We start from the raw sequence: 23,668 nt of genomic DNA on the forward strand, positions 1-23,668 counted from the left end.
TGTCGCAGGTTGTGTTTAATCAACTACTGCCCTTTAGGCACACACACACACACACACACACACACACACACACACACACACACACACACACACACACACACACACACACCCATCCAAAACACTCAAGGGTGAGTGTGTCCACATGCCTATATATAACCATATTTGGTTATTCTCATCAGATAAAACACTAGGTTTTGATGTTGGCTGCAGCGTGAGAACTTATGATATTGCATTGCCTCTCCTGCTCAGTGCCATAAGATTATCTATTTTATGAGCCCTGGTCAGATCACTTAAATCCACTGAAATAGTTCTCTCTGTGTGGTAACTGATTAACAGGAGGTGGGCTGATTTATTGCCAGCCTGGTTTAAGCAAAAGTAATGAAGCTATTAGAGAGTAGTGCTATATTTGGACACTGTCTTCTATGATGTGCAGGAACACTGAGCTGTGTGTCGCAGGTTGTGTTTAATCAACTACTTCCCTTTAGGAGACACATATGCGCACACACACACACACACACACACACACACACACACACACACACACACACACACACACACACACACACAAAACTTAAGGTTGTGTAGGTATATGCCTATATAGCATATCTGGTTATTTCCACCAGATGAAACATTATGTTAAGATGTTGCATAGAGAGTGAGAACTTATAATATTGCATTGCATCTACTGCCATCTTATTAGCACTCTCATTATCACTTAAATTCTCGGTAACTAGTCCCTTTATGTGGGAACTGATTAACAGGAGGTGGGCCGATTTAAATCCAGCCAGTTATTTGTACAAGCAATGGAACCATTATAAAGTATTGCCATATTTAGATACTGGCTCATTTGTGCAGTTCTTAACACCAAAGAAACACAACTGATTAAAAATACAAGTCACCCTGTCACTCTTATGTAGGGTCCTGGTAGCTGCCTAAACTATTAGCAAAAAGCTAGTTAGAATCTTTTTAAATGCCAAGTTAACCCATTGGCAATGTTTTACACATATTAGACATTTTCGGACACATATTTCGGACTTCTCACTTAGCGTAATTTGCACACTTACTGTGGACTGTTTGCAGTATACAGTGGAACCTTGGATTACGAGCATAATTAATTCCGGAAGCGGGCTCGTATTCCAAAACACTAATAAATCAAAGCAAATTTTCTCATAAAAAGTAATGGAAACTCAAATTATTCATTCCACAGCCCCCCAAAAATAAATACATAAAAACAATTAATACAAAATGTAAAGTAAAAATAAAAAAAATTAACCTTGAGTGAAAAAAAAAATCCTGACAGATAAGCGTTTCTGTTTATGCGCCAGGGTCAAAACAAGAAGTGCATGCGTGATACATGATACTTGGTACTCGTAAACTAAGACTTGCTCATTTTTCAAGTCAAAATTTATTAAAAATCTTTGCTTGTCTTGCGGAACACTCGCAAACCACGTTACTCGCAATCCGAGGTTCCATTGTATATTTTATAACTATTATTATGTATCTTTTTTCCCCTTCCCCCTATAATACTTTTATCTATATTTATTTTTTGTGGCAATCATTGTGAACAGCAAAAGAAAGAATTTCATTGTACGGGAATAACATGTTTCTTTTTTGTGCCTATGACAATAAACTTAAAACTTTAAATGTGGTTATTTCTGGTATACCCAGACAGACTATGGGAACACGCCTTACCATTTATCATATACAGTACATCAACTACTGATTGTTCCTTAATACTTGGACAACGTCCCACAGATGTTGGGTTTAAAAGGAATTACAGGAAGAATTATTGATTGATGCTTTCACCACACCTGTTTAATAGCTGACCCTAAACCAGGAGAGGGGCAAAGACACAAGCACAAACAAATATCACCATAGTACCACCATAGAGGGTATGAGAAAGCACAGTGAAGGTGGGTATTTTATGGACATACAGTAGAGAAATGAGGTCGTTTGCACAATATCAGAAAACCCTACAACACTATGTCCTTATTTTTTATTATTCCATTCCCTCCTATTCTCCCTTATTTAGCACATTTTTATTTAAATCCCATCTAATAGTCAATGTACCTTTATTGCAGGACAGGGTTGACTTAATACACGGTTGAGTAATACACACACACACACACACACACACACACACACACACACACACACACACACACACACACACACACACACACACACACACACACACTTCCTTTGAGACACATGAAGGCAGTGAACATCAATTCTTGCACTTGCTTAGACATGGGGCAGCATGAAACACTCAGAGAAAACCCTATCTGCCTCATTCTGTTATTATAAAAGGGTTCATTTTCAAGTTAAATGTTGTCCAGCACAAAACACACAGTAACTCTTTTAGATTTTGATTTGACTAAATAAAAAACGTGAGTGTTCATATCCAGTAAAAAAAATCTGGATCCTAAACGAGGTTAAAGTTGGTGTATTAAAATTAAGATTTGGATCAGAAATAAAGTATGTAAAACCTCAGGCTAAAGAATTAGCATTTAAATGATTGCATTAGGCTCTCAATATTTATATCCAAATTTGTTATGATCAGTTTGACAAAGGAAGTACAGTACACCTGCGATTTATGAGATACATATGATAAAGTCCCACTTCATATGCATGATAGTTTAAATAAAAATCAACAATAACACTACACTTTTGCAAATGATACCAAATTAAAGCATTTATAGGCAGAGTTCACTGACTCTCTTATTGTTTTATTTCCTCTACTCTCTAAATGCAGGAGGAATTATGACAGAAACCGTGGCACAAATAGAAAACTAGCTCCCCCGTGTGTCTGAAAGGTGTACTGCAGACATAAATCGCGACAATGGCGGATCAAATAACATCTTATGCTGCGTTTCATTCCGAAGTGTACTTCAAAGTGTGCTCCCTACTGTGGGTTAAGGAAACTTCCCTTTGACAAAATTCCACCATTTTAAAAACCCCGCAACGTCACCAGCGCAGACGTCACTTTCTCCGTGAGTTACCCGGGTAACATAGGCACCTCAGACACCTGTGGAGATTTCACACTACAGAAATTAAACATTGAATTATTATGAAACAAAAACTAATACCATTATAAAAAATGTACTATTGAAACGTGTATAACTTGTAAATAAATTATTTGATTTACATACAGGATGTATTTATTTATTTATTTTGACGGATTACTGGACTATATACTACTAAGGATTTCTGGATTAAATTAAAATTACTGTGTCCTAATAATACGATGTCTTTCTCGAAAATAAGGATAATAAACCTGTAAATCCATTTTCTAACTCCATCTTTTCTAACGCCGCTTCAGCGAGGCGCAATGACTGATGGGAAATGTTTTATGTCCACTTCCTTTTTAACTGTTGAGCAATCATGAAGCAGCAAAGCTTTAAAAAGTTATTATTGCACAAAATATGCAAACTGGAAATGGCAATAACCCACTAATAAAGGACTATATATGGGTGAGTAGTGCTGCCTCTTGCTCATTGTATGAACTTTTTCAGTAAAAGAGGTAATGAAGCCCTGACTATTAATGACAGTTTTCCCCAAGTGCACTAGTTTATAATTATTTGTGATCACCATTTAATTTCTATGTCAGTCAGAATAAAATCTAATAAATATAAAAAGGCAAAATAGAAATGCAGTTAGTGTGTCAAATGAGTAAAAAAACTAACAAAACACAAATTTCTAGAAACAAGCAATCACGAAAGCCACTTAGTCAGTAAGGCACATGTTTGCATAGATTATTTATAACACAACATCTGTAATGATTAAATAAGATAAGATGACATTAACTTTATAACAATGTCATAGCTCTTCCACATCTGTTCAATGCTTGCGATTTCGTGATTAGAAACAATCAATAAGGTGTTTAAAAATATCACTTTTATGGCAATTTTTTTTATGTGTAAAAAATAGTTATGAATTTATGAATGCAAAAATGCGTAAAGGGTGAACTATCAAATGAATTAAATGCAAAGGAAACAGTACATACAGTATGTCCACTATGCCATGACAGGAGGATGCATGACAGACAGCACGGGCATTTAATCTAGATCAATTTCAGTTATCAATGCATACAATTGTTTTAGATGACCTTAGACAGTTTTACAAAGAAAATATTAATAGTAGTATTCTAAAATTGTATTAAGCAACTGAATACAGTGGAACCTCGGATTGCGAGTAATGCGGTTTGCGAGTGTTCCGCATGACGAGCAAAGATTTTTAATAAATTTGGACTTGAAAAACGAGCAAGTCTTGGTTTACGAGTACTGAGTATCACGTATCACGCATATGCTTCTTGTTTTGACGCCAAGTGTCACGTGATTACTGAGCCAATGGTTTTCTCACTCTTGTGCTGCAGAATTATGGGTAATCGTCTCCCCTGCTGGTTCCTAGTATAATGACCTGAGTGTCTCTCACTGGTATAATCAACATCCATGCACGCATGTACTGTTTACTAAAACACTGTGACCATGTGTGTGCGTGTAAAAAACATTTAATTTTGTGTTCATAAGCGTGTGCACACGTTCTAAGACAAAACAGTCTTTCTGTTAATGTGTGTGCGTGTGTGTTTGTGTGAAATTCAAATAAGAGAGGAGAAAGGTTTACTGTGTAAGATGAGAAGGGGGAGGCTGATTCCTCCACTTACTTCACACACATACACACACAGCGTCTGCGTGCATAAATGGAAACACTTATCTGTCGGGATTTATTTTGACTTTTTCTTAAAGGTAAAATGCAGGTTAATTTTTGTTTTTACTTTATATTTTGTATTAATTATTTTTATGTATTTATTTTTTTGTGAAATAAATAATTTAAGTTTCCATTATTTCTTATGGGAAAATTTTCTTTGATTTACGGAATACGTTTTGGAATACGAACCCACTTCTGGAACGAATTATGCTCGTAATCCAAGGTTCCACTGTATTTTACAGTGACATGGTTAATGTTAAGCCACAAATACAATATGGTACAAATTACAAAACACAATAGTAATTGTAAGTAGTTGTTGACACTCAGAAAAAAAAGTGGTTGTGATGCTACTGATGAGCTAATATACCACATACTTGGACAATAGCAATTATACTTTTTATTTATTAAATCAGGCACACAACTGCCTTCCTCTAAAAGGTGATTTAGGGCAAATATTGTACTTTTATACTAGCAAGTGTACTAAGCATACAACATTGGAGGTCAGGTGGCTCTGGAAACTATGAATTTAATTAATAAACAAATTCTGGCTTTTGAGACATCCATGCTCCTGCCCCACACAATTTTTTCTTTTTCATTATGAGTGTTAACAGACTATAAAATGCTAGAACTTCACGTGAAGTTCATTAAAATTCAAGCAGAAAATACACATTTTGGTTTACTTTACAATGTGAATGGTTTTACCTGGATAAAATACAATAAAAGACTGTGATAACACACATATTGAGTACAAATGTGAGAATCAAATTCCGAAATGCGACCGAAATTTACATTTTCTATTTCAACAGTAAGTAACTGAACTCAAATCTTCTGTTTAAGCATACGGTATTAATGTTCACGTCTACCAAAACAAGTATATGTGACAGTTAAAAAAAAAAAAGATGGTAAACAATTTTTTTTTGTCGTTTATTGACCCTGATTATTGTATGTACTTACAGTATCTCACAAAAGTGAGTACACCCTCACATTTCAGCAACCACTTTATTATATGTTCTCAAGGGACATTATCATTTTATTTTCGGGGGACATTAAATCTGTGCTGTTATACAAGCTTCACATTGACTACTCTAAAATATGTCAAAATTTAAATTCTATAGTATTGTTGTCTAAGAAGATATACTAAAATGTTTGTTGAAATTAGATGGATGTACTCACTTTTGTGGGTGGGTGTACATCTATATGTATATATAAAAAAATCTTTCCAGCCTCAGTTTTCAGTTGTACAGATTCAAATACATGCACGACATCCAAGCTTATTTATATTTTGCATTGGTGATGACATCATGATTGATACTCCAATGTAATAACTCTGACAGGTATTTCGAATTTCTTTGTGCTTTCCCTAAAAAAAGCAAAGTGATTCATTTTAAATTGTCTGAAGTAACTTCATCACCAAGTACAGAGCATGTGTTTAGTTTGCCTTTGTTGTTTATTTAGCCCCATATGGTGTGTATACTCACTTTAATGACTTCTATTTTCTCGGCACAGTGAACCAGTTCTTTACCACTTTTCATCTTACAGACAAGACAGTCAATCAAGGGCTGTGTAAAACAAATGAAAGATGTGTTTAGCAAAGTTTTTGTGGTGCAAAAAAATATCCATGATTGTAATGTTTCTCTGCTTAATACACATTTTGATATTGAAAAGAGTTTCCTTCGTTAATTTCAAATAGAAGTTAAGAATTAGAGCAATAAAGATGTCATACACACCGTGTTCTTTTTTTGTGTATTACATTCAGGTCGGTTCTTAAATGAATGATGAGCCTTCTTACATGTTGTGACTTTTAAAAGGACATTTACATTCAGGCTGCTCTGCCTAGTCTGTGAAAAAGGGTATTGAGTTGACACATTAGTGCACATAGCTTTAAATGTTAATTGTTGAGCATAAAATGGCCAGTTATGTGATACCTACATGTTCCCCCCTTATTTAACACCCCAGTGAAAAAAAATATCACTTTAGTGTATTACAAATATATTGAAATCTTCAATAGTACGTTGCAAATATACAGTACTGACAAAAAGTTGTACCATCAGTTAATATATAAAAAGTATACTAACAGCATGCTTTTACCAAATTTTGGAATTAAACTTTAAACATACTATAAACATACTTAAAAATAATTGTATTATAGTACACTTTTCAAAAATATATTATAGGAAAATATACTTTAAGTGAATGGTTGGTCTAATTTCCAAAGCACACTTACTGTATTTAAATGTTGTTTTCCAATTTATTTTTGGTATATTTTAAAAAGTATGCTTGAAATATTCATTGTACAGTACAAACGTACAAAAAGTATACATTAGAATAAAATTTTTAATATACGGTATTCTCAGTATTATTATTTTTTTTCAGTTAAAATTAAATGCACTTATTCATATGTACTTATTAATGCTTATATTTAGTGCACTACTCTTTCGTGCGTGCGCGCTTTTAGACTCGTTTTTGCACGCTGAATCTCTCTCTCGCACACGCGCTCTCAAAATTGTTTTTTCACGCCGAAACTTTCTTTTGCACGTTCAAGATCATTTATGTTTGCACTCTCTCACTCTTCTATGCGGTCACTATCATAAAGCTACAAATGCACAAACTGCAGCTGTGTTATAACCCTGCAACTATTCCAGCCAACCAGAGACTAGAATCAGTGCAACACCAGCCAATCACAAACTGGAGGCGGGCACATTTAGACTGTCTGTTTTCTGATTGGCTCCCTAGTCCTCCGTTCTAGTTTGAATTTACAGCTGAAAGCTGCATCATTGCGTTCGTTACTTTGTATAGTTATTATTTTATTTTTATTGGCATGAGGTTAATTTTATGGTTTTTGTTAATTTGTAATTAAGTACATACTTTAAGCTATAGAATGTATTGTCTAATGTGTTATTGCTAAATCTTTCTGGTATAACGGCTCCGTAGCTCTCTGCTTTTTAGTCTCTGTGTAACAGCTAGAATCAACACACCAGGTTTAAACTAATACTGTACCTGTATATTCTAATACTAATGTCCGTCTGCGTTCAGACAACAGTTAAAATTTTAGTTTGTGTGTTTGTGAGACAACCTGGCGTTTTGTTGAACACAAATAAACTACAGTATAGTAGTGCTTTTTTTTGTGCAAATTAAATCTGTTGAACTCATGAATAAAATTTCCCTCATAATTACTGATGTTATGTGTTTGTTTCAAAAACATGTTATAGTGTAGAAAATGAATTAAGCATTTGTCAATTATCCTAAACACCTTAAGTGTACTGGTAATACATTTGCGAAACTGTAGTATAGAAGGTTGTGTGTACTGTATGATATAATAAAGTATATTTGTATTAACCACAAAAAATATCTTTTTTGTATTTGTAATTGGACAGAAGTATAACAGCATGCTACTTATGCAAAGACTATTTGAAATGAAATAAAGACCCAGGAATTCTACCAATACCCATACTCTATTTAAAGTGTTAGTTACAGAAGTGAAGCAACTCTCCAAAATACTGACAGAACTTACCACTGGAGTTTTTACGATGGAATGAAAATCAACATGATGATTCCTTCCAAATTTACGGTTCCCTTCTTCCAGTGCTTTGTCAACGTGTTTTTGTAATGTTTTAGACAGGTCTCTGTAGTCAGTGGGTGTCTGAGCAGAAACCAGCAGAGTCAGGGCTGCCAGCAGCAACAACTTCAGCGCAACAACATCCATAATATGCAGAAACACTGAGCTGTGTGTCGCAGATTATGTTTAATCAACTATAGCCCTTTAGGACACACACACACAGACACAAAATCTTGTTATTTTTACCAGATGAAACACAATACTTAGATGTAGATGCAGAGTAAAATATTTATGATATTGCATTGCATCTACTGCACACTGCCATTAGATCATTTACTGTATCTTATTAGCACTGGTCAGATCACTCAAATTCACTGAAATGGTTCTCTCTGTGTGAAAACTGATTAACAGGAGGATGACTGATCCACTGCTAGCCTGGTCTATGCACAAGCAATTAAAGAGTAGTGCCATATTTGAATACTGGGTCCAATTTGCCCTGACCATGGAGTAAGACTTTCAGACCATCACTGCCATTCTAGCACATATGACAGTGTTCTGTCTTTCTAGAGCCCCTTAACACAAAAGAAACACAGCTGATTAAGAATGCAAGTCATACACACACACACACACAAGTCATCCTATACAGTATGTAACACATGCACACAAGTCATCCTATATGTCACCTGAGTCACTCTTAAGTGTGGCAGGTCCCTATAGACAATGTTGAGATTGATGATGGCAGCCACAGTTGTAATTTCCATAGCTGCACCAACTAGTAGCAGTTAGAATCTCTTCACATGCTAATTTAACCCACTACGGGAACAGGATACACTGGACCAGGCTTGGGCTTACCATTTTATATGTACCTCAACTACCGATTATTTCTACTGTATAGTATGTTAAACATAATTTTGCATTTAGACCATGTCAAATTAATTAAAAGAAATTACAGAATGAGCTATTGCTCTTTGATATGCCTACTGACTGGCCCCAAACCGGGAAAGTGCAAAGACACAAGCATGCTTGATGTGTCTGAAGTTCTCTGTTCATTATCAGCAGAATTTAAGCTTTTAGCCAGATACCCTGGGTCATGTACAGTATGTCCTGTACATGAAAAGAACAAAAGTCACTATCATATCATAAACATAAACATGCCATAAAGACAGACAGACAATAGGAAACACATTAGCCTTTTTTCTCACAGACAAATAATATACTTATGATATGTATATTTGTCTGGACACAGGCTATAGGAAAAAGAATAAGGGAGGCACAATGAGGGGGCTCTTTTTTGGATATAGAGGCATGAGAAACTTTGCACAATATCAGAAAACCCTACAACAAGTTACATCCTTGTTTTTCGTTATTCCTTTCCCTCCTCTTCTCCCTCACTTGCAATTGCTTACACATAGGACAGCTTAACACACTCAGAGAAAACCCACAATTGGCTAAAGATGCCTACAATTGGCTAGTGTTGTTCTGAGTGACAGGGGAGAGATGCCATACAGAGAGCATTATAAGAGTCACCCTATAACCTCCAAACAATAGTGTAGATGTTAATGAGTAATGCTAATGCCAGAGCAGACTATCTTTTGGAGAGATTCAGGTCTTTTGGTGTGCAGGGGACACTCCTGTGGACCTTTTTTTTGTCTCAGGAATCTGATATTTCCTTAGAGTGTTCTGCCGGAGCTGCCTTTCAACAGACAACAGGTACTGTAGAGATGTAATAGAAGAATGAGAACTAAACTATCAACCATTATGAAGAACATTTCCCAACCCTTGCTGGTCATTCAGACAGGACTAAAAATTTCCTTCATTGGCAGACTGCTTCATCTGAAGTGTGTGGTTTGTTTTTTTCTGCTTCTGTCAGATTGTGCAGTCCACCTTGCTCATACGAGAATTGTGCAACAATGGAAATTTGTCTGCAAATGGGTATTTAATTGTAGAGTTTATTTATGTATTTATTCTGAACTTATTTATTCTTCTTTTCCTGCTATTCTGCTATTCCCTTTTCTGCTGTCACAATCATAAGAACATTTAATATGCTATAAGTGGTCCAATGGTACCTGTGCCATTACTATGGTACATATATATATATATATACACACTTCTCAAAACTTGGTGTGGTGGGAGTATCTTTCTACACTGTAAAAACTCCAGCTAGATTAATGTTAAATGAATTAATATTGTATTGTTGGTCCAACTTCTTACATTGGGATTTGTTGAGACAACCGGTAACATTTGTGTACTTAAAAACTTTGTAGACACAGGCTGAATAAACAGCAATTTACTTTGCCTGAGATGAAATTAGTGATTTTATAAATCAATTTACTTATTTGTATGAAAACCTAATTGCGTAAATACAGTCTTTTATACTCTCTGTTATAAGAGTTGCTGAGTTGCTGCAGTGTTTAAGGGGATTGTAGACCTTGAGGGCCTGGGGGACTTAGGAGTGATGTTTGGTCAGGTCTGTGCTCCAAACATCGACTTCCCAAAGGACTGGATGTACACCTATGAAGGCATCCAAACAATTTTTATTGGACTTGGAGAGACATGCACTCTTTTTTCAGCTGGTCTTTTTTGTGTCTGACACATTGGAAAAAAATCTTTGCAAATTTTTATGAGTGGTTACAATATCATAATAATCAGTAAGAGACTGATAAGCCTCCAGGTAAGTTATCCAGGTATTTTACTAACCTTTAATCAAGAAAAAACCTGTATTATTCTGTTTTATGCAAATTACTGTTTTACCTTTGACTAGTTATGGAAGAATAAAGTTGTTTTTAATTAATGTTTGTGTGTTTTTATTGTTAGGCCAGCTTGTTTTGTTTTTTTGTTTTTTTTACAAGAAAAATAACTTGAGCCAACTACATCAATGGGCTAAAGTGAAGGAGAACTTACTTTTTGAGTAGATAAGTCAACCCTAGAGAAATATAATCAATTGAGCCCATAACCAATACTACTTGGGCTGACTTGAATATTTGAATTACAAGTCAACTTAAGTCAACTAAACAACAACGTGAAAATTTTAGTTTGGCCAGCAATTTTTTCTAAAAGTTGAGTAAACTTAAAAAGGCTGTGCAACTTGTTATTAAACTTTTTACGTTGAGGCACCTTTTTTTACAGTGTAAGTGCCATGGTTCCTACATTACCCTACTATAGTAACCACTGCAGTTAACTTCAAAGATTACAGTAAATACACAAGGTTAATAAAATAATAATGGTGAATTCCATTGTACTTTTTTGGGTACCACAGTAGCTATCAAAGTTTAGAACGTATCTAGTACGATATTGCCTGTACTAAACAATTCCAGTAGTATGTGGTAATCTACCTAATATAGTACAGTATGTACATAGATACCATACATTTTTAACTATGAAAGCTACTGTGGTAAAAATTACCTACAATGGTACAGTACAATGGTATTTTGGATTCCACAATAGCAATTTAAGTGCCACAGTACTCACCATAGTATGGCGGTACCCTTTATAGTACAACCATGGTACCAACATGGGAAAAAAAATTATTTCAAAGAAAGGTTATTGTCCAACTTATGTCAGTGGAAGTAAACACGTACTCTATTTCTTTGTATTGTGTGGAAATGTGGACATGTGACTGGTATATCTTACAGAAACCACATAGTGAATCATGAATCAAAGCTTACAGCCTTTATTTTAAAAGGGTTCATTTCCAAGTGGAATGTTGTCTAGCACAGAACACACAGTAAATCTTTTAGACTTTGATTTGAGTAAATAAAACCCATGTTTGCCTTCATATCCAGTAAAGAATCTGGCTCTTAACCAAGGTTAAAGCCGGTGTATCAAAGATTTGGTTGAGGAATACACGACTTAGGGCTCCATTTTGACTGAGGACTTTGTTTTGTTAAAACTTTGTGGGCTTTCCATCTGCAGAGAGTGTAACATATGGTATATAGGAAAAAACTTTATATAATCAAAATTTGGCTCTCAATATTAATATCAGTAATACAATAACATATATCAATGATATTTTTTAAATAGAAACTTCCATACCTCATCTGCAAACTTATTATAAATACTTTTTACCTACTTATTTTGTAACACATCAGAGTACTTGGATTATTTTTTCCGATAGATCCGCCATTTAAGTACTCAAAACAAAAATGTAATCCGTTATTTAAACAATTTATGTAATCCTTCAGACAGACAGCAGTCATTCCCAATCCCTTAGTATGTGTGTGAAAGTCGTCCTACAAGCCCCGCCCCTAAATACCTGCCCCCCTCTGTTATTCCTGCTGTTATACCCCTATCTCACCTATGCGGTTTGACTATGCAAGGACCGACGCGCGGAAAGATGAAAACCCAATCACGGCACCAAAACTTGCAGTGAATCATGATGAACTGTACTCACGTCCACCGCGCGAAACCAAGTAGGTAAGATAGGGTTATTGGTAGTTAACAGATTATGGGCCAAACTTTCCTGAATGATGATGGTAGAATAATTATAAAGGTCTTGACTAAAACAGCATGCATGAGGAATCACAAAGGAGTTTTCATTTTCTGCAATGGAAAAGTACTCTAACTACACTCAACAAAAATATAAACGAAACACCTTTGTTTCTGCTCCGATTTTTCATGAGATGGACTTAAAGATCTAAAATTCATTTCAGATACACACTATTACCATTTTTCTCAAACATTGTTCACAAATCAGTCTTAATGTGTGATAGTGAGCACTTCTGCTTTGCTGAGATAATCCATCAAGATGCTGATCTGACATCAAGAGTAGTGCACAGGTGTACCTTATACTGCCCACAATAAAAGGCCACCCTGGAATGTGCAGTTTTTTGCTTCATTGGGAACCGGTCAGGTGTGACCACCATTTGCCTCATGCAGTGCAACACATCTTCTTCGCATAGAGTTTATCAGATTGTCAATTGTGGCCTGTGGAATGTTGGTCCACTCCTCTTCAATGGCTGTGCGAAGTTGTTGGATATTAGTGGGAACTGGTACACGCTGTCGTATACCCCGGTCAAGCACATCCCAAACATGCTCAACGGGTGACATGTCCGGTGAGTATGCTGGCCATGCAAGAACTGGGACATTTTCAGCTTCCAAGAACTGTGTACAGATCCTTGCAACATGGGGCCGTGCATTATCTTGAGGTGATGTTCATGGATGTATGGCACAACAATGGGCCTCAGGATCTCATCACGGTATCTCTGTGCGGTAAGCACTGACTGACTGCATTCAAAATGCCATCAATAAAATGTACCTGTGTTCTTCGTCCATAACAGATGCCTGCCCATACCATAAGCCCACCACCACCATGGGCCACTCGATCCACAACATTGACATCAGCAAAGCGCTCACCCACACGACGCCACACACGCTGTCTGCCATCTGCCCTGAACAATGTAAACCGAGATTCATCCGTGAAGAGAACACCTCTCCAACGTGCCAGACGCCATCGAATGTGAGCATTTGCCCACTCAAGTCTGTTACGGCGACGAGCTGGAGTCAGGTCAAGACCCCGATGAGGACGACGAGCATGCAGTTGAGCTTCCCTGAGACGGTTTCTGACAGTTTGTGCAGAAATTGTTTGGTTATGCAAACCAATTGTTTCAGCAGCTGTCTGAGTGGCTGGTCTTAGACGATCTTGGAGTTGAAACCTCTTGAATGGTGAGGTCCTGGGCTGGTGTGGTTACACGTGGTCTGGGAGTCACGCCTTCCCATCACACCTACTTATGGGGGGACCCTGGCACATGCCACTCCTTTCTCTTCCAATGTTACTTAATTTTTTAACTACAGGTTTACACCTTCTCCTCAGTTTAGTAGTTTAGTGGTGTATGTCATAACACTCCTCACTGGGAGGGATTGGGAGTGGAGAACCCTGCGAGGTTCATGACCTTTGCTGCTCTAACTCTGGGGATTTTTCCAGGTAGATGAGGAAGGTGTTTAATTACTCTTGTCATGATAAATAGGTGGGAAGCAAACTTCTAAAGTTTTGGCAAGATTCTGGCTTAGCTTAGGACTATACCACAGAGCTCCAGACACTGGCATTTTCGAGAGATTTTAATGACTGAGCCTTGTCTGACATGTTTTTCAAAGGGTTGTCAGAAGTAGTTAAGGACAAGCTAGTTTTCTGAAACCTACCCAACTTGCTCTACAAATTCATGGATCTGGCAAGTTGGGAGGATCTAAGTCTTCGCCCCGAAGGACTCACGCGTCCCCTCCTCCACTATAAAGCGAGAAGGAGGAACCAGGGAACCTGGACGAAACCTACATTTTGTCACAGAAACGGGCAACATGGCTGGGTAGAAGGAACCTGTTTCTATCTGTTTCTATTTCTTCTGCCCAGTAAAAGGAGGGGCCCCCTATTACGGCTGGGATCACTAGAGGGCAAGACTCCAGAAAGGCTCCCAGACCAACGGCACCTGCTTCTCGTATATCTCTTTCATAAATAACAGGCTCACCTGGGCAGTGGAGGCTCAGAGGGCTAAGGCACTGCGTTACCGACCGGAAGATCGGCGGTTCGATCCCCAGCTCCACAGTTGCCACTGTTGGGCCCTTGAGCAAGGCCCTTAACCCTATTTGCTCCAGGGGCGCTGTATCATGGCTGACCCTGCGCTCTTAGAAGCTTTGGCTGTCGAGCCAAAGCTCTTTTCTGCCTGTGGAGCCTTGTCTAAGTCCAAGCCCTTTAGCTCCCTCTCATCTATTACTCATCAAACTCCTGCATTAGATCCGAGAGGCTCAAGCAATCACTCTGAGGAGACTTCATCATGAAAAGGTCCCACTCAGCCATTGTCCTTGGTCTTCACTGGTTATTCCTTCACAATCCCCAAATTAACTAGGCTAGGAACATTATCACAAGGTAAAGCCCCATCTGTCACTCCACATCTCAACCCGTCGTTATAAGTAAATCTCCTGATCTCCTCCACATATCACAGAATACTATTAGGTAAAACAGGTCTTTAGCATATCTTATGCTAATTCTCTTTCGAACCCTTTGCGCAAATGACTGCATTATCTACCTGTTCTCTTGGGTTAAAAAGATTGATCTCCTCGACTGTGAACCTCTTCCACTAATGGCCATGGCATCCAAGCTTTTCTAGGTAGCCAGGATATTTACGAAGTTGGACCTACGCAACGCCTAGAACTGCTTTCAACACACCAACTGGACACTAGTATCTTGTGGTCCAATTTGGGCTGACTAAAGCACTGACTGTCTTCAAGGCTCTCATCAATGACGTCCTTAAACACTGCAAATTCTCCTAGAAAATAACTTATTTTTCATGGCGGAAATTGCGAATTTCACACAGCCTTCAATCAGCCAACATGGACCTCAAGACCTCAGCTTCAGAGGTACCTCAGCTTCGCCAACTCCTACTAAAACTTAAGGGCTACAGCTCCATCGCTGCCCCTTTAACAGATCCGAATTCCCCCATTTGTCTAAGAGAGCCTTCTCAACCCTTAAGAGAAGATCCACATCGACACATTGACATTTTGTCGTGGAGGTCAACACCGCCAATACTGGTATAAGAGGCATTCTCTCCCAGATATCACTGCTAGACATTAAGCTGCACCTCTGCTCCTTTTTTCACTGTCTAAACCATACAAAGAAGAACTATGACATTGGTGATTGAGAGCTCATAGTCATCAAATTGGAATGGAGGCACTGGCTGAAGGGGTCTTAGGTTCTGTTTCTGATCTAAACCGACCACAAGAATCTTAGGTATCTACAAACTGCTAAGAGGCTTAATGCCCAACAGGCCTGGTGGTCACACATTTTCTCCAGGTTCAACTTCACCCTCTTCTACCAACCAAGGTCAATGAACTCCAAACAAGATCCCAACAATTTTCTTCCATCCACGACTCCACATCATGCAAGTCTATCCTCCCTTCCCATTGCTTGATCACAATGGGTAGCATTTAGACCAAAGTCAAGTGGGTTTTGTTCGACAAGTCTGGACCTAGTAATGTTCCCCCAAACCACCATTTTGGTTCTCTTGCCTTATGCCCCTAGTTTCTGGGATTGGACCATAGCTCCTCACTCTCCTATCACATGGACTCTATTCTTCAATCAATATTGTTTCTAGTGGTCCATACTAAGTGAGGATGTTTTAAGTTTTGTGCCAGCATGTAATGTGTGCACAAGGTGCAAGCATGAAAACTGATAGGGACCCATCATGACCATAGTGACTATTTTCCCAAGGCTGCTCCATAGCCTCCATGTGACATCAAACCAATGAACACAATTCACCTACAAATTTTGGAAGGCATTTTGTAGGCTCCTAACCTAACTTCTGGTTACCAGACCCAATCCAATGGCCAAATGGAGAGAAAGACTCAAGCCCTCGAGGTCACTTTAAGATGTATGACTGCTTGGGATGGCTCTGACATGGCTGATGACACTCTAGGTCTCCAAGGTAGGCCAGAGAGTCATGCTTACTGCCAGGCACATTCCCATAAGGACCCTGTTCCGCAAACTCTTACCCTTACTTCATTGATCCTTTAACCATCACCCAAATAATTATCCCCTGAGCCATCAGACTCTCACTTCCTTCCTCCACGCGGCGGTTTAACCACACCTCCCACATCTTCCAGCATAAGTGTGGTCTCTATGGGAGGCCAGATTTACTTGTCCTAAGGTACCAGAAAGATTCTAGTCCCATCTAGAATAGGGAGGATTGTGATGAGATCCTTCTTCATCCCAAGGTCTCCTCAACTTGGGGTCCTCCTTTCCATCCTCACTCTTAGGATGGGTAGAAGCATACCCTTTAAATTCTCAACTCCAAGAGTCAAGAGTCTAGAATCTCACTAATCAAGATTGAGTCAACCTTAATAATAACCTTTTCCTTCCCTTACTGGAATTTTTCAGTTGAAGCCTTTTTTTTTTTTTTTTTACATTCGGACAGCTCCTTTTGAACTACCCTCTCAAGTAAATATTTGTTTTCATTATTCCTAAGATTGTTTTAAACTTGGTTTAAATTTCTGCACATACACCTATTCACATATGTTTATTAAAGGACCAAAAATCCCTGTGGTGAAGATTATCCAAAGGAGAACAAACTGATTTTTAAAGAAAGAATGAAGTTAAATTAAGCTTTAGTTGTATACATTGCCAGGAAAGAAATAAAAGAAAGAGGAAGAGGAATAGAGAGCAGCCCCATGCTTCCTCTAAGTCTCCTCTTTTTATAACAATTATTTTTAAGTTTTGCACCATATAAGGAAATATTATTGATCCTCGGCAAGCATCTGCTGACTTGTAGTTAACTGCTAGTGTTAGGCATGGCATGTGTTTTCTAAGGAACAGAAACTACAGTACTTCACTTTATATCATAAATAAAAAGCAAGATAAACAGTATAAATTTGTATAATATTAGTGAGACATAGAGGAAATAAAATGTTCAAAGCAACTCCCTTTTCTGATTGGTCTTAAACCTGCCTCCTGTCTCCTCATTTCTGTTTAAACCTAAAAGAATGTCTTCCTGGGGAAGAAATCCAAAAAAACTGAGTAAGATACTCCTTTGTGGCGTTTTTTACCACATAACCCACAAGCCACAACCATTGCTGGTGTCCAAGATTAATTTGCCTGGTTAATGTTTCTGTCCATCAACAAACCGATGTTGATGCACAACAACATCCATGGTTGATTTGCAAATGTCTGGCCAAGTAAACTCTGCTATATAATGGACAAGGTATGTTGCCCCTAGGTGTATGATATTTATGAGCAGGTTTACAAAAGGATAGCACCAATGCTAAAAATATAAGTGATGTATTGCTAGTGTATGGCACATAAGTTTTTACTCTGTTTAACATTTAGACATAATGCTCTGTCTTAAGAAACCAGTCATGCAATATAGGCATGTAGACACATTCAGCAGCCTTACATTCATTTTAGCTTGAAAATATGTGGCAGAAATTTTAAACACAATCTCTTATACATTTTTGCATTGTGGCATAGAGAATACTACATACAGTACATTGACCAGCTTGTAAAAGACTTAGACACAATAGGCACAAACCTGAGTCTTGCTGAATGATGTTCCGATTGTGTGTTATGATAAGCACTTTATACTGTAGATAACAAAAATAATGAAAGAAATCTAAAATTAAGTAAAGGGAATAAGTAGTTGTGTAGTAAGAAAAGCTATTCCAGAGGTAAGTACAATTTTGCATTAAAAAGTTTCTAGAATAATGAGCCACAGATGCAGCATTTTTAACTGTTTGCACAATTATTGCACAATACTGCGAATGCTGAAAGAAGCAAAAAGCATGCACTTCATGATGAACTTTGAAGACTGTTGCTTCATCTTAGTGTCGTACCCATACACCCAAGTTTCATCACTGGTAATTAACCTTGTCATGAAGGCCCGGGTTTGATTACAGGCCAGAATCGATTCCCACCTCTGTGTGCATGGAGTTTGCATGTTTTCCACATGCTTGGTGGGTTTCCACTCTGGTGTTCTCCCAAAGACATGCAGATTAGGCTAATTGGCGTTCCCAAAATTGTCCGTGATGTGTGATGAGTGTGTGTGCCCTAAAATTGAATTGGCACCCTGTCCAGGGTGTACCCCACTAAGTCTCTTGGGATAGGCTCCAGGCTCCCCATGACCCTGAATACAAGATAAAGTGGTATAGTGAGTGAGTGTGGGAGTTTCATCAGTTTTTGTTAATGCCTCTGGTTTCTCCTGATTATTCTCAGCTTTAAAACACTTTTACTCCTTTGTTTTTTAAACTGTGCTTTGAGTGTATATGTATGAAACTTTTACAATCTAGACAAATCGCCTATCAAAGTGGGAGTGTCCAGTGTGTGTGTGTGTGTGTGTGTGCATGAGTGTGTGTGTGTGTGTGTGTGTGTGTGTGTGTGTGTGTGTGTGTGTGTGTGTGTGTGTGTGTGTGTGTGCGTGTGTGCCCGCACGTGTGTGCTTCCCCCCTGCCTGAAGTTCAGTGAATAGACATGACCCGAGACACCCTCAGCTCAGTCGTCCTCCACAACATGGATGGTGCACTGAGGATATTGCTGCTGGCAGTCCTGACTCTGCTGGTTTCTGCCCAGACATTCACTAACTACAAATACTTGCCTGATATATATAAAACACATGTTGACAAAGCGCTGAAGAAGGCAAACATTATCTTTGGAAAGGGTCATCATGTTGCTTTTCATTCACTCATAAACACTCCAAAGGTAAGTTCTGTTAGCATTTTAAGAAAATAAAAAAAAAATTTTTTTACTTCTGCACATATTTTGAATATGATATTGTCAGCTATTCATACGTATATGCATAATATATTTATACCAAAGACCTGGGCCATGTCGTACGGAAGTGTGTTGCATTCACAAACAAAAAAAATTTATAAATTTTGCCTTACTCATTATGGTGAGTCATCATATCACTGTCAACTGGGATTTCATAGTAGTGCTAGCAATAGCTGCTAAAACAGCCAAATCTAGGTTTCTGGCTCCCTTCTTTCTTACAGATCTCAACAGTGCCTCCAACTAACTGCTTGTCATCCTCCAGACCAAAATTCCAGGGAGATTTTTTCTAAAAATCTCACCCCTTGTTTGAAATGAATGAGTGGCCACCAAAAGAGTGTTACATTAACAAAGATACAGTAACCAAGATGGCACAAGCAAAGACATATCGACTTTTATGAATGTGAACGGCATGACACGCAGATCTGATCTGACCAAAAATTAAAATGTGGCTTGTAATGTGAACATAAATGTGAAGTCAAAATGTCCCTGAGAACCTCTAGTGGCTGGCTGCAGTATAATTCTGTAACCCCGCCCATTTCCATATTTGAAGGGGACATATGGCAAAGTTTTTAATTTTATCTCCACAAATGATGTTCTGGAATTTTTAACAATTTATTATTGAACAGTGTGATCTCAATGGCAATACTGTATAGCTGTACAGAGCAAGTGATAATTTTCTTCATTTCTTATAGAGTTTGAGATAAACAGTACCTAACAGAATTGCATTGATGTCTGCCATTTTGATTTCTTTACTGCAGCAGAGTCCACAAAAAGCAACATGTCATGGCTAAAAGAAAACCACTGTGTTGATGTAATTTATTTGCAAGAGCAAATGCACATAATATACTGTATGTACACATATATTACGTGCATAGTGATTAGCTACAGTATACAACAGAAGTGAGTACATCTCTGTATTCACATTTTAAAATTGTGTTGCCTTACAATAATTTCAAGTTCATGTCTGAGTTAAATAGTGGGGTATATGCTTTTATGTTGTGTGTGTGTGTGTGTGTGTGTGTGTGTGTGTGTGTGTGTGTGTGTGTGTGTGTGTGTGTGTGTGTGTGTGTGTGTGTGCCCTACAATGGATTGGCACTCTGTCCAGGGTGCACCCTGCCTCATGCCCTAAGTCTCCTGGCACTTTTGCCCCTTACAGATTAAACAGGAGAATTTAATCCACACTTGCAGGCTTTATATTACATGACTGACCAGTTCACTTATATTCAAAATAAAGTATTTTAAAAACAGTATTTTAATTGTGTCTTGTTTTTTACCCCTGTTTACAGATAAGGAAGAGCAACCTGAACATAAATGTCCTTCTGATGGTCACAACCTGCACAAAGGCTTCTAAGGACGCATATGAGCACCGAGATGAATGTAATAAACAAAAAGATAAAACGGTGTGTATCACATTCTTATAAACCTCAATTTATTTAAAGTTTTGCCTTTTCTTTCTAACAAAAAAAAACGAATAAAATTTTTATTTAACGCAGCCCTGGATTGACTGTCTTGTGTGTACGACAAACAATGATGAAGAACTGGTTGATTGTGGAATGCTAAGAAAGGTCAACAATGTAAGTTGCACATATTTGGTAAATATAGCACATCGGGGAATAAACACCATATGAATAAACTTTTTTTTTTCTTTTGACAGAAAATTCGTGATAAATTTCGAAGCAAATGTAGGAATTATTCTCACGGGCATGATGATGCATTGTATAGATAACAAGAAACAGTTTGGATGTCTCAGATGTGTGTGAAGCTGCACAAATCCCAACAAGACAAATTCTAAGTACACATACACACAGGCACACACACATGCATTTGTGTTCAATGCTTCACCAGTTCCTAACCTGGCATAAGCAAATCATGTTTATACCTTTATGACTTAATGCTTTACCATAATTAAACAAATCTCAATACATACATACTGTATATTCTATACAGTATGTCATGTTAATCTTAATCTGACCCACTGTATCTACCACTTATGATTCATATTCCTTGTTCATGCTTACGATCATAGTCTTGATATTAACAAAATAGTTTGTTTGCTATTTTTTTATTTTTTTTAAAAGCCAAATAAGAAAAATATGTAAAAAAAAAAAAAAAAAAGTAGCACTATGGATATTTTAACAAAGTGAGAGAAAGAGAGAGAGAGAATTTCCAGATATATTTGCAAAAATCTTAAAGCTCAGGTGCGGATCTTGAAGCTGTAAGTGTTACTTACTAATTTAAAGTATTAGTTTGTTAATTTTGTTTGGCTAATACTGCTAAATGTAGCTTGTATTAAGATTTAGTAGCAATAGTTCTATTGTGTGTAGATATCTTACCAATGTGTGTTTAACTTTTATATCAATGAACTGTGATGATGTCATCATGAATTAAAACTAGCTTCTGAAAACCTCCTCTTTTCCTTGTGTTCTGTTCATCAGAATATGGGTTGGAAATGCCTTATAATACCCCAAGCATAATTGGGTGAAAAGTGCCTATTTAACTGATTTCTGCATTCTGATTGGCTAGGAAAATTCACATCACCAAAGGGACATCCCAGAGTGGTCTATTTTTATTTACAACTACACCCACTGAAATGGTGCATTTGTTTGTATTTTTTTTTTTGTTCTGCTGTTTTCACTTTTATTTTTAATTACACATCAAGATTTGAAAAAGTTTAAATCTATGTATGGAATATAGGTTCCCATATCCCTGTCTCTTTAGTCTTTTTGCTTTCTATTCCATTTGTATTTATTATTCTTTGCCATAAACAAACTAGTGCCCACTTTTACTGAGATTGTTTAAAAATATTTTTCTCTAAAATAAATTTTTTTACATGCCTGTGTTAAGAAAGTTGTCATCAACACATACACATTTAATCTCATATATCTTGGTGTTTTTTCTTTCTTTCCTTTTTAAAAAAAAACTTGCTTCTCTTGTTATAATTCTCTAATTATTCTCTTACATTCTCATTACTGTGGAATCCTTCTGGGATGTATTTAAAAACAGACTAAGAAAAGCCCTAAAACTGTGTACAATAACTTTAGTGCAGGTCATCATGTTGCATTTAACTTGTGCTTTTTGTATAACATGCACTTGCTTAATCTGTTCTGTTTAGCAACTCAACCACAACCATCACCATCAGCTTGTTTACAGTTTCTTATAATACATAAAACCTTTTGGCCCATATATGGAATTATCTTTCTCTTTATCTTTACCAAGTATCTGCTGATCTGCAGTTATCTGCTAGAGTTGGGGTGAGCATGGTACGCTTCTAGTAAGGAACTTAAACTTTACTGTACATTAATTAACTTTAAATCATAAATAGAGAAAAGGCATAAAATGCAGAAAGACATAAGCCATTTAGAGTCCATAGGCAAAACTTGAGTCTTGCAGCTTGATGCTGCAAAAAATGAGGAGTTAGGTAGTGAGCAACTCCTGTTTCAGAGCTGTGTATTAATGAAAATCCATAGTATTTAACACTGGACTATAACTCAAAATAAAATTACATAATCAGCATGTTGAGAATGTCTCAAACAATACAGTGAGCAATACAAGTGTCTGCTCGCAATAGCGATAAGGTAAGGTTAGTAATTTACCCTTTTTTGTAATTCCTGTTTTTGTCAAGGACTAACCTGAGGTGACCAGAAGACGTAGCTTTAGCGGTTAGCCCTTTTGTGCGTAGGCAGGATAATCACGCTATTTGATCTAAGGACTCTCACAAATGGGGAGCAAGGGAAAGACACAATCTAACCCGGGTCCTATAAATACACACTCGATCAGGAAATAAAGCCAATAAAGTGAGTACTCACGATTAGATGAATGAATCCGACGTAGCATCGGCTAAACTCAATGACTGAGCGAGGTGCTATGGTTTGTTTACTCCCTTTATACTTCTTGGTTCGCGACCGCTTAACTTTCGGGTCCTAGTGCCGGTTGCGTGCCGAGTGTGCATGACAGTACCCCCCTGTCCAGGACTGGCTCCAGACGGTCCTGAGGTGGAGGATACCCTGTGACGGTAGTCCCGGATGAGGATGAACCGCGCTGGAACCCAAGATCGCTCTTTGGGGCCATAGGCGATGGAGGTTTTTAGTTGATAGCCATACCTTGTCACCTACTGTACGTGGTACAAACGTCCCAGAGGGTGTCGGCGGCGATGTTGGATGACG

General features: G+C 37.6%; 2 protein-coding genes across 2 annotated transcripts; one reads left to right on the forward strand and one right to left on the reverse strand.

Moving 5' to 3' along the window:
• Window positions 1-5,953: 5,953 nt before the first annotated feature.
• On the reverse strand, window positions 5,954-8,410 carry LOC128521259 (cystatin-like protein). Its single transcript, XM_053495540.1, has 4 exons — window positions 8,219-8,410; window positions 6,435-6,545; window positions 6,186-6,266; window positions 5,954-6,067 (listed from the first exon to the last, which is right to left on the reverse strand). Exons 1-4 carry the CDS (start codon window positions 8,408-8,410, stop codon window positions 5,954-5,956), a joined length of 498 nt encoding a protein of 165 aa, XP_053351515.1.
• Window positions 8,411-19,205: 10,795 nt separating this feature from the next.
• Window positions 19,206-21,895, forward strand: LOC128528447 (cystatin-like protein). Its single transcript, XM_053501289.1, has 4 exons — window positions 19,206-19,433; window positions 20,792-20,905; window positions 20,999-21,079; window positions 21,160-21,895. The coding sequence occupies exons 1-4, from the start codon at window positions 19,206-19,208 to the stop codon at window positions 21,229-21,231; spliced, it is 495 nt and encodes a 164-aa protein (XP_053357264.1). The 3' UTR covers window positions 21,232-21,895.
• Window positions 21,896-23,668: the final 1,773 nt, after the last annotated feature.

This window comes from Clarias gariepinus, chromosome 1, assembly GCF_024256425.1.
Source record: "Clarias gariepinus isolate MV-2021 ecotype Netherlands chromosome 1, CGAR_prim_01v2, whole genome shotgun sequence".
NCBI classification, from domain to species: domain Eukaryota; kingdom Metazoa; phylum Chordata; class Actinopteri; order Siluriformes; family Clariidae; genus Clarias; species Clarias gariepinus.

Bases quoted from the DNA above. Each gene is read 5' to 3' on its own strand.
- LOC128521259 (XM_053495540.1), bottom strand. From the start codon at position 8,410: ATGGATGTTGTTGCGCTGAAGTTGTTGCTGCTGGCAGCCCTGACTCTG. The intron at 6,546-8,218 runs GTAAGTTCTGTC...CCTTTTTCACAG, and splicing joins CCATCGTAAAAACTCCAGTG to ACTAGGCAGAGCAGCCTGAA. The intron at 6,267-6,434 runs GTGTGTATGACA...TGTTTTACACAG, and splicing joins ATACACAAAAAAAGAACACG to CCCTTGATTGACTGTCTTGT.
- LOC128528447 (XM_053501289.1), top strand. From the start codon at position 19,206: ATGACCCGAGACACCCTCAGCTCAGTCGTCCTCCACAACATGGATGGT. The intron at 19,434-20,791 runs GTAAGTTCTGTT...CCCTGTTTACAG, and splicing joins CACTCATAAACACTCCAAAG to ATAAGGAAGAGCAACCTGAA. The intron at 21,080-21,159 runs GTAAGTTGCACA...TTCTTTTGACAG, and splicing joins TGCTAAGAAAGGTCAACAAT to AAAATTCGTGATAAATTTCG.